Genomic DNA, 12,174 nt, shown 5'->3' with positions numbered 1-12,174 from the left:
ACTCTTCATAGAAAATAAAAATTGATAAAAGTTGCTAGTATTTCTTCATAGAAAATAAAATTAAATAAGTAATTCTACCTCAAATATGTAACATCTACTTTGTCTATAATATTTGTCTATTGCAAAATGTGAATTTAAAGATGCAGATAGTGTTGTTAAGTTGTTAACTAGACAATGTTTTTGAGATTAGTACTTTTTCAATATCACTAAAGTTTTTAGTTTATTCTTAGCAAAATAAGTATTTGTTTTTCTTCTTTTTTTTATTTGCAAGAGAAAATAAATGTTTATTTAGAAATCTGAAAGCTATCAAAATTGTGGAAAGATTCAAATTTGGCAAAGATGAAATTATCAGAACAGAACCCTAGTAAGATTATCAGAGCAGAACCCAAATAGGGGTTCTTCATATTATCATATAATTTACACGTTACAGTAAATAAGATAAGCAAAATATATAGATGTAAAATACAAAACTGATCCCTCAAAGCAACTAAGACGTGCATATTATAATATGATGCCGACCTTCTTTAATGTAAATTACCATGATCATAATTCAGCTTCAGAAACGTTTGTTCTTTGCCTCTGTAACAAGTTTGTGGTTGAGAATTCACTGTCATCATTAGATGAGCCAACACTAGATAGAGCCGAATTGGAGATTGAGCTTGGTACTGAGTCAGGTGTTTGCGCTTGACTTTTGAATATCTGAGAATCTGAACGATGTTGTTCCGTTGCTTCAGGTGCTGGATTCCCCTGAGCTTCTTCCGCAAGACGTTTAAGAAGGTTCATAACTGTGGGAAAAACCTTTGACGAAATTGACAGTATCCCAGGCAGCTGTGAACGAAATATGCACAAGTAGGAAAAATAAAACAGTGCAAGTCATGATGAATTTTGTGCCTCTAACAGGTGTACAGAAAAAGCGATCACAAGAAATTTTCGAAAATAGTAAGAAAGAAGGAAGAGAAAAATCAATTTACTCACAGTGCCATGTCGAAACTCTCCAGCTACGTCCATTTGTACCCAAAGTGCCTTCCCGAGTAGATAGGCAACAAATAAACCCAATATGAGGAGAGGGTTTCTGTTTCAGAATCAGTAAGATGTAATTATGAAATTGATGGAACAAGAGTCATAAAATACAAAAAAATAAAATATCCCAATTCAACATTGAAAGTGGTATTTACTTTAAAAGCATCATAAATTCATTGAAACCAAATATTGCCAATGCCACCATTGTCCATGCAGGAGGTAACCAATTGTTATTTCGTTTGTAGGCCTCCTGAATCCAGAACAAAAAAGCAAATAGCAAATTTGTTAGTATGTCCCAAATCAGATTTGTTACAAGGCAGAGAGAAAGGACAAGAATGCATTTAAAAAAAAAAGTGTAGCATACAGCAGAGAGTTAAACAAGTGTTAATGAATGGGAAAAAAACCGAAATCTAGTAGCTTGCACCATTCTCATATTACCAGCTAGAAATAATCAAACCAAACCGGTTTTATCATGAAAGTGGAACAAAATCAGAAAGTAACAGCAAAGGATAGAAGGATCAAAACCTTAAGACCAATGTTATAAATACTAAACCGGATTGACTGATTTGACCATGAATCAGCTATGAATCTAGTTCAATAATCCAATTCAACCTAAAATTTAAATATTTAACTACTTAAGCCAGCCGAATCAAAAACTGAACTTTGCAAGTACAACTTCTGGTTTAGTTTTGAAAACATTGCTCAAGACGGACAAGACAATCAACAGTTTATTATTTTCAACCACAAAATTTCACATATTTTATAGAACAAGGCCTTCAAAACAAGTTTGTTAACAAAGATTGCTTGCACGGATAATTGGACTTGCATGAGCATTAAATGTTGCATTAATTGCATTTCTGTTTTTGTATCTAAAATTTGTAAATAAGGATTTTGATTCCCATTTTGTTGCAAATTTGTTTGTTAAGGCTTTAGAAAATTATAAGGTTTTCAGGATTCTGAAATTACTGGATAAAGTTTTAATCCAAAAGCAATAATATAACAACCAATAGCCATATCAATTGGTTTGGCTGTATAAAGAATTCTTGCATCCACCAAAATATCATGATACACATGGTTATGAAGTGCATATTCATTATTGGTCTCCTCTTCAGCTTTTACCTCTTGTCAGAGTATACATAAAGCACATAATTTATATAGCTTCCAATTTTAGCCAAAATATTAACTAGGTGGTAATAATGACTTCATTTTTGTACATTGTCATTAACCAACTCCCCAAAAAGTTCTAACGCACTTCCCTCACTTACAAGCTTTTTTCACCTGAAGCGTGTACAAAGTCTACGCCCACTCTACATTGAATTTAACCTTAGTTTCGATAATAGGGGTGGTATGGATCAAGCTCCTAACCACCTGATCATAGAAGCTCTATTAATATGTCAATAAGTACTGTTTATCGCAAGAGCTTATTCTGTTAGGCTAAAGCATATAAATAGTTTTATATCTCTAACTGCAGAGAAGTTTGCCAAAACTGCAGACAAATTCAATTATTAAAAGAAAAGCAGAAAACATAGACAGGAAAGTAATCTAATGGTTTTACCTGAGCTGCAATAGCTTGTGTAATTGTATACTCAGTTTCACCTTGAAATTGTCTCCACAAAGACTTGCACTGCACTGGAGAGATAAGTATATCTTCAGGAGAAACCTGCATTTATATAGATTCTCACATAAAAAAAAACTCTGACAGCAACATTAGTAGAAGCACAAATATCACACACAATATAGTACCTCCTCCCACGTGCTTGAAGCCAGTGGATCCACAGAAGCTTCTCTGTCTGTATACTGGGTAGATGTTGCAGCACTGGTTTTGTTTATGAGAGACAACTGAAGTACTCTGTCAATTAGATCTGGCTTCTCATCCAAGCGTATAGCAGCCATATCCGATAGAAGTTTCAGAGACTGTTGCATGGCAAAACATATTTTACATGGTGATTAAAAAGAGTGTTGTTTACAATATAATTTCAAGTATGAGCGAGTTGAAAGATTCATTGAACTAGCTATCAATTACCGCAGAGCGAGCATCTTTTGTAATAGCTCTGATATCTTCCTTCCCAGTCCAAACTCTAGGGAGTGAATCATTGTCATGATTAAACACTGTAGAGAACCTGAAAATTATTATAGAAAACAGTAAGCCGCAAAACTAAATCAGAAAATTAATAACATCCACCTGGAATAGTGCAATTTATTTCATCATAACAGAAAAGGTACAAGTACAATAAAGGGCACCCTCCAAAATAAACAAATGTAAATAACTAACAATCAAACATTATCTCATTTCGTGGATCAGCTAAGATTCCAAAACCTTTACCATTATTATATCATTTAAAGCAAGGTTTTTTCAATGTTTCCACAAATGTTGTGTTTCTCTCTACTGCTTTTAACAAGTTTTAAGTGCAAATCTCTGTTTCTCTGCATGCCTTACAAAGAAATGCTTAGAAAGCACACATTCAATGAACAAATTATAACACCCAAACAACTTTTCCCTAAAATAAAAACCTATAGCAACTTGTGCTTCTAGCATTCTATTCCAACAAAAGACAACAATGAATACAAAGATAGTAGACTATCAGTAGTAGTACAAATCTCGAGTTCCCAAACTTTAAAACCGACCAAACTTTACTCCCTTTTTATTCCGTTAATTGTTCAGTTCTACCATATTAAGCAAATGAATGACTGTAGATATCTTTTCAACAATATTACCTATCTTTCATGCGAATCAGAACCTTTCCAGCTTCTTCTCGTGCTTTATTCTCCACCAATTTTCTAGCGTAATCTCTTAAGCCTTGTTGCATTTTTTCAACAGTTTCTTCATCCAGCTCAAAACCAGCAATGCGGTCTAAAAATTCTGATACAGCAGCTTCAGTTTCATGTTTAAGAAGTCTTCTTACTGAAAGCCACGTGTCCTTTCCTCCTGCTTCAAAGAGAGACTCTACAGGCTCAGCCAATGCCTTGGCCAGTTGTTTCTGCAAAAGGATATGGTTTAGTAGTTGACAAAGATATTGCAGATACTAATAATACATTCCTCTACTCAACCAATTAATCTAAAATATTGACAACAATGCAGTTTTAGTAACAATATCATTAGAGAGAAAGTTGGAATAGTTCGTGTAGAAAGATGCTAGAGTCTTATTTTAGGTGATTTAGACATGTAGGAACGACTTACAGAAGTCTGTGTAATGTAAAGAAGGTTACTTAATAGAGAGCAGTCCAATTGATAGTAGAGAAGATCAAGAGAAACAAAAGGTCAAACTACTAAGGCTCTGTATGGTAAGTTCAAGAAGCTAGCTTATAACTTAATGGACTAGCTTAGAAGCTTGTTTGATCAAAAGAAAAGTGTTCTGTAAACTAGTTTATCTCACCAGCCTATAGCCTTTTTTAGATACTCCTCGAAGAAACATTTTTACCCAATAGCATATAAGCTTATAGTATAATTATTATTGAAACAAATTTATAGCATAACTATAAATATGTCATTTTATCTATTTAATTTAATAAATATATTTAAGAATGAGATTAAACAAATAATGTGTATACACACACACATAATACAAAGAATTTATGTAAAGAGTTTTAAATAAACAATTCCTTTCATGCCATTTTATCTTTATCACTTAATTAAATAGTTAATTTTACTGAACAATTTGATTTCAATTGACTAACTTCCCAGATATATAAGCTATCAACTAGCCTATAGCTTACAGCCTAAGAGAGATTCAAAGCTTAATGGTCAGGCATCAATGCCCATCATTTGATACATGTACCCAGCCCAAATAGTGGAAAAGTATTTTGATGATGATTGTACCGACAACAATATTATTACCTCAAAATTAGTTGTTATCTCCAATAATTTTGCATTGCGCACAGATAAAGCATGTGAATCAATATCACGACGAAGCTTATCTCGCAGTTTTGAAGCGCCCCAATTAGCCTGCCTTACAGAAGCATCTGAAAAATGCAAATATTGATAAAACAAAACAAATAAGAATGAGCATTTGTAGAAAACAGTTTACATGATGACTAAGGCAAATTAACAACTCCATACGAAGTAAAACCATGCAAGAGAGAATGTGCTCCTTTAAAGAAAGTTAACAAAGACATGTTATGAATGAACGATTTATATCATGAATTCTAAGATGAAGAAAGACTGGTACAAAGGTGGTAATGTTTTTTCTTTCCTTTTATTTATATATGACCACGAAAAAAAATAGCACACCTATAAAAGCAAATCAAGAGCCAGACTTTCTATATCTATGAAATTGAAGATTCATAAATTCCTAAAGATTCTGCTTAAGATTAAATAATGAAATTCATACCACATTACACAGAAAATGTATAAATAGTGTAAAGTAAAAATAATAAAGTCACTTGGGAATGGCCATATGACACCTGATATAAATTTAAGAAAATGTATATGCCACTATGAAGAATCCTATCTGATTATTACCAGCAGATCCTTTATCAAACTCGAGCAAAATAGAATGAGTCAATGTTTGAACAGATGAAGCAAATCCTTCTCCATTGTTTAGTGATTGATCCAGCTTAGTCTTAAAATCATCTAAAGCTTTAGAGCGTAGAAGCCCTATCATTGTTGTATAAGCAGGATGCACTATCTGAAAAGTTGAAGCAAAAACAAAACTTAAGTGAAAAGTTTATAATTTAAGAAAGATCTAGGATACAATTTTCAAGGCATTATCATAGGCCATTATATTCAGATTCCGAGAATATTTTAGAACACATAATACATAATATTTTAAAATATTTAGACACATATTTCAATTAAAGAAAAGTGTTTTTCCTTTATATAATATACCCACAGGTCCTTCACGTACATACTCTCCCTTCAAAATCTCTTGCCAATAATATTTCAGCAGAATCCTAGGTGGTTGTTTGCTATTTTTTCAGATCAATAACCAAGCAAAGCAAGTGCATGTTGAACAGAATATTGCTTCATTATCGATGATATATATTTGTATTTGTACTCATTTACTCTAAACTTAGGCTTATGGAATATTGTGCTACAGAATCAGGGAAAGGTAGCATGAATCGACGAGTTGGGATGCTACTAGGAATCAACAAGTTGGGAATGTCTTTCTGGTGGTATCCCCTAAAGGCTAAAGCAAAGCACCCCACAGTTTTTTTGTCTCCGGATCTGGTGGAGGAGAGAGGATATCATCAGAAGCAACAAGAGACTATTTGAGGAGGTGGGCAGCAAGCTACATTAAGGAAGTCAACTGGTGCCCAGACAAGTGGGATTATAGCTACCAAACCTGAAAATGGTTCAGGATATTTTTTCTTATTCGAATTGGTGGGTGTCAATGTCATTTTATTCCAAGACTAGAAGAACCAATTATCAAGTGGGTCCACTTGCCCCGAAAATTTGAAGGCAGCAGTATTGTGTTGATAGCCTTTTGTTTGGTACTCTGCAAAGCATGTTATTAAGGAGTTCCATTTCTGATAGTTTCAACTTTAAGCCTCTTTGGCTCTGTTTTCCATATTGGGTTTTTTTAAGATGTTTTTATTCTGCACCCAGGTGTACTTCTGCACTTCTCTATACCCAAAATAGTTATTTAAATTTTTAAAAAAAGTACTTATTTAAGTTTGTGTGATGTTTTAAAAGAAGGTTGTGTTTATCAAAATTCAGTCCAAATGGATCATAAGCCAAAACTAAATATGAATAAAGCCTTACATCCAATGCATTTGATTCCAATTGCTTCCGTTTTGCTTTTCTCACAGCTTCATCAAAGAAGATCGTCTCCTCATCATATCTGTTGAAAACATAGATTATCACAATATGAAAATAAAATTTAAAAAATGGAACATTTGGAGACAATTAAATAATTTATTAAAAAAATCTATTATATGTCAAACAAATACCCTCAATATCAAATAGCTCTATAGGCTCCAATGACTAGTAACAAGCTTGCAAGGACAAATACATATTAAAGTAACACATTCAACGAATCCCATTTTATCTCCTTTTATTGGGAGTCTTATCAATCAAACATATACCTTTTGACACAATTGCAAGCAAAACTTAACAAAGCTCCAAACAAGGTAAAGAATTTTGCCGAAAAAAACATCTCAATTCAATTCCAAAAATTATTACACTTCTTTACTGACGCATAAACATACACATTAGTTATTAGGTGTGGATAAATTTTGGTTTAATTCAGAAACTAAACATCAAATCAAGTAGCTACTGAGCACAGGTTTATTTTGAGAATGAATAATTAAGTCTACAAGCATCTGGAACTTACAGAGAAAAGTAAGTGTCAATAATGGAGCTCAACGCTTCCCCAAAGCCTTGTACAGGACCTACTTGAACAGCTTCCTCCAACTCCAGCCAACCCTAAGCCAAATTCATTCATATGGTGACTGGTTTTTAAAATAACTGATGCAACTTAGATGGGTAAAGTAGAGGAGATATAGATCAACACCTTATCGGAACGTAGGAGATCAAGTTTTTCATTAGCAATCTCTTCACAACGCACAGTTGCAACCATTACCTGTTATAAAATGCAAATCAATAAGAAAACCACACCACTGCAGCGTCTAAATATCAAATTATTGGGAAGATAAACCATTGTAAAATCCAAAAAATGAGATAACTAAAAACCTTATGAGCTGGGAGATCAAGATCCTTGTTCTCTCGTATGACTTTCCATATATGTTGTGCACTAATAGAAAAAGCAGATGCCGGCACAACACCACGCCGATCACCAGCGAGACCTCCAGGTGCTATAGAATGGTAGAAACGTTGTCGTAATTGAGCAACCTGTATGAAAGTAACAAAGTGATATTGCAATAAGACAAAAGTCAGGATGAAGAAGTTTTGATGGAAATAGTTTCAAAAAATCATTATGAGCATGCGTATTTATAGCCAAAAAATTGTAAATCTGGATAAACATATTTGGAAGCAATAGGAGTTAGAAATCCTTCTAGGATTAAATAGAAAAGTAGAACAAACTCCTTAAAGCAAAGTAAAAACTCATGACAAAGCAGTAAAAACTCCTGAAAGGGTACCTCCTCTTTGAATTTATCCTCTTTGTCCTCGTAGCTTGACAAAGCAGTAACCTCCACCTTCAAATTAAGAGTCATTAATCATATGCCATATCATATACATAAACAATTAAACAAGCGTGTGAAAAAGGGGAAATAGATAGATCTTCTTACATTAAAAAATTCACTAAGAGGAGTGTGTACATGAGCTTGAGGTTTTGGAACTGCATCCCAAATCTGAGGAATTCATATCATGTTTAAAATTGATGATGAATAAAATAAGAAGCCAGACAAATGAAAAACTAATAAATTAAATGAAATAAACACCTTTTGAATATCTTCTCTTAGAATAGGCTCCAAATTTTCCAATGGAGTCTGTGTAGAGAGCAAAAAACGTGATAAATCATTGAATAGAAGTATAGAACAGAAGGACGCATTCTCAATAAAGGATAAAGTGTATCGACCTTTGTTTTATCACGTATAACAAAAAGCAACGTTGTCTTCCGAGGGCTAAATAGGCGCATCATGACCTAAAATTAAAAGAAAGGTCAAAGTGTATGAATTTAAACATTGAATACTAAACGGGCAAATTCATGGGTGCAAACTACCTGAAAAACTGTTTTTAAAAGAGGTTTGTTGGCTGCTTGTTCACGACCAATATCATGACACCACCTGTCCATAAAATAAAAGACAACTTAGATATAAATTCTTATGTGCTGTTTTTACTTTTCTCTAATTACAATTCGGTACAAGGATTATGTATCTAATAGTATCATTAGGACAACTTCGAATTTAAAATCAAGTCAAAAATTAATCCACATGGTTCATTATAATTAACATAAACAGCATCTATAGAATGATTCTTAAGTTTTATCTTAATATAAAATCTTCAAGGGCTGTCCAAAATGGAATTGTCTGTATAAGACTATAAGTCTATAAGTCAATTCTAAGCATAGATAACCCAAAAAAGAAGGCTTCTTTTAGTTTCTAGTTTCTGATTAATTTTGATAACTAATTAGGCTCCAAAGAAAGGAAGCAGGAAAAAGGATTTTTAAGGTGCAGAGGATAATGCTGCAGAAAATACAAAAGGAAAATGCCATAATGTATATCATCTACTTCCTCACCTTGTATTATGAAATATACAACACTAAATTTCATCCTACAATCACTAGTATACAATGTCAATGATCCCAACTGTCAAGTATATAAGTTACAAGCAAGAATATTGCGAACATCAAATATACCAAGTTAGACAGAAAGATTTGTGATTCAACCTCGACTTATATCAAGCTAGACTATAAGGACTGCAAAAAAAATAATGTTGGAACTTGTAAGTAAAGTTGCTTAATAACTAACCATGAAGCCTAAATTTAAAGGATCGTCCAAGAATTTCATTCATTTTATCAATTATCAAGCACCAATCTAGGCCTAAAAACTTACATGTTTATCAGAACAATATCGGATACTGCCAAAGCGAAAAGAGCACTCTGCTTCTCAAATGCAGTATCATCCTGAGATATAAATTGAAAGAAAACAATAGTGAGTTCTAATGTACATGAAACAAAGAGATACAACAGTTCAATAACATCAAATAAGAGAGAAACAACAGCTCAATAATATCAAATAAGAGATACAACAGCTCAATAATATCAAATATGTCAATAGCACTTAACAGACAAATATGCAAACAGGCTAGTCAGTAAAGTGAAGCTAGAACATCCATAAAAAGTTTTTAAAAGTTGGCTATACTAACATGTGTCAACACTAAACACGTGATTATAACTTATAGTATTTTCTTATACTGGCAAGTCAGTCCTATCTGATATCCTAAAGGCAACTTAAAATAACTAATAAACCACTAAACCAAACTATTAACTCTGTCCCTAAATATATGACCCTCTTGACAAAATTAAAGGAATTAAAAAAGTTGTTGGTGGTATTAAATTTGTTGATAATTGATATTGTTTTTACAAGTTAATCCTTCAAGAGAAATAATTGGTTCCCCTCATAGTATTTATTGTTGATTGTAGGAAAAAATGTAAAATAAATAGAAGTATATTTGTAAAGAAATAACTAATGTTGAAATTCAAAGAGAGTCTTATAAGGGTCAAGAAAATTTCTCAAGAGGGTCTTACATTTAGCGACAGAGGTAGTAATTAATATTAGTACATAAAACTATGGTTATCATTATCTTATGATACATGCTAATCATATCTCAATTCAATACAAAGCTAAATCCAATCAATACAATCTCTAGTGTGTATCTATTTTGAACATGAATCTCATCTTGAATTCCGATAAATTTAGGTGAATTATAATTCATTCTAATGAATCACTATGTAAACTTAGTGTAGTCAACCACTTTTTCTCTCAATTTTATATGGCAAACCACTTTGTTATGACTTGAATCTTGAATCATTTTGAGGTGAGTAGATGATCTATCAGATTATAACGTTGTTATGCACTTGTTTTTATTTAAGAATGATGTATTTTAATGGCAATGCATCTTGTGATTCATAACAAGATTTCATTCACGATTTCAATCTCGATTTGATAATCAAGCATAAAATGATATCTATAGCACAATATGAAGAAACATCTAGAATAGAATCTATTACCTCACCCCTCTCCCTTCCATCTGTACCCTCTAAATCCATAGCAATAGTACACGGCTCAATTCCAGTACACTTAGCCATCCAAATACCCTTAGTAGTTTGAGATCTGCAACAACATGACCACAATATTCAACCATAAAAATTAAACCATTCAGGATTTCAGTTTTCATCTCTCCCTTTCAAATATTATTTTCTCTAGCCTTAGCTCAATCAATTCAAAAACCTAACCTTCCCCTAAAAGCATCCATCTCCCTGAAAGAAGTGTTGAAAAGATGATTCATCAAAGTACTCTTCCCTGCTCAAACAACCAAAATCAAACCACAAGTTCAGATCACACAGCAGAAACACATAACCGTTACAAAAAATCAAAATTAATAATCAACTAAAACTGCATAATAATAAAACTTCACTCTCGCCACATTTCACTTCAATCAAATCAAAAACCTAACCGAAACTTAATTCTCAGTTAAATCACCAACTCAAACCAAAATTAAGCTCTCGATCCAACTCAACAAGTTCATAATTACACAAATAATCACTTCTCAAAAAAAGCTAAATCCAAATCAGCAAACAAACAGCAATCGAATTCAAAAAAAAAAAAAAAAAAACTCACCGCTACTCTGCGGTCCCATGATAGCAACGACGGCGTAAGAAAGTCCACACGAGGCCATATTTGAAGTTTTGATGAAATTATCGAGACCGGAGACGTTGAAGACTCCGTCACCGTCAATGAGTTGCGTGGCGCAGCAATCAACGGTTGTTGCTCCCATGATGAAGATGATGATGATGATGAATTTTGAAATTTGGATCTCGAATTTGGTATTGCAAGTAAAATACTGTATGTATATTCTATTCTTTGATTGTGGTGTGACTCTTGTGTAGATGCTGCCCCAAGCAAAATACAAGAGTCTCTTTTGGTTTATTCTATTTGACTGGTTTACAACTACACGTGCTAATCACATTCAATTAACCAACCCATACCTTTTTTTAGAGCAAAATATAGAATTTTTTAAATACTCTGGAAAAAATATCTGATAACATTTAAATTTAATACTGATCTAGAAAGAGTTTAATCATTTTTAAAGAAATTAAAATATAAGGAAAATATTTTTTAAAAATTAATGGCGGTGATTAACGGTAATGTAAAATAAACAAAATTCGTGTAGGATATTTTTTGTGTCTTCGTCTTTTTCTTTTTTTTTCTATGAATCGAACTTAAATTCATGTTGTTTAACATTCTAACATTAGATTTTACCTAAACTAAATTCTAGATTCATGTACATTTACTTAATTTAAGTTTAGGGATGTCTCAAAACTCAAATTCTTCTTAACCTATATTATCATACTTAATACTTAGAAACAAGTTGACATATTTATTGTTTTACAGATTGTGTATCTTAGCTAAATCATTTGACAAGATAGTTTACACATTATGTAAAACAATATATGAGTTTCAATCAATTTCACAATTGTTTTTCTTTCATCAAATTGACATTTAAGAATAAGACTTTGATGTAGTTAACGA

General features: G+C 32.5%; 1 protein-coding gene across 1 annotated transcript; it reads right to left on the bottom strand.

Moving 5' to 3' along the window:
* Positions 1 to 304: 304 nt before the first annotated feature.
* LOC131625717 (protein ROOT HAIR DEFECTIVE 3 homolog 2-like) lies at positions 305 to 11,581 on the bottom strand. The gene is made up of 22 exons (XM_058896558.1): positions 11,263 to 11,581; positions 10,878 to 10,944; positions 10,653 to 10,755; positions 9,475 to 9,545; positions 8,643 to 8,706; positions 8,499 to 8,564; positions 8,362 to 8,409; positions 8,209 to 8,271; positions 8,059 to 8,115; positions 7,652 to 7,810; positions 7,473 to 7,541; positions 7,293 to 7,384; positions 6,722 to 6,800; positions 5,480 to 5,645; positions 4,856 to 4,980; positions 3,736 to 3,998; positions 3,044 to 3,140; positions 2,764 to 2,934; positions 2,576 to 2,680; positions 1,176 to 1,270; positions 976 to 1,072; positions 305 to 828 (listed from the first exon to the last, which is right to left on the bottom strand). The coding sequence occupies exons 1-22, from the start codon at positions 11,417 to 11,419 to the stop codon at positions 544 to 546; spliced, it is 2,499 nt and encodes an 832-aa protein (XP_058752541.1). The 5' UTR covers positions 11,420 to 11,581; the 3' UTR covers positions 305 to 543.
* Between the last annotated feature and the right edge of the window lie 593 nt (positions 11,582 to 12,174).

Source organism: Vicia villosa, unplaced genomic scaffold, assembly GCF_029867415.1.
Source record: "Vicia villosa cultivar HV-30 ecotype Madison, WI unplaced genomic scaffold, Vvil1.0 ctg.000233F_1_1, whole genome shotgun sequence".
NCBI lineage: Eukaryota > Viridiplantae > Streptophyta > Magnoliopsida > Fabales > Fabaceae > Vicia > Vicia villosa.
The sequence above is the reverse complement of the archived record's forward strand: the minus strand, read 5'-3'. Positions and strand labels throughout refer to the sequence as shown.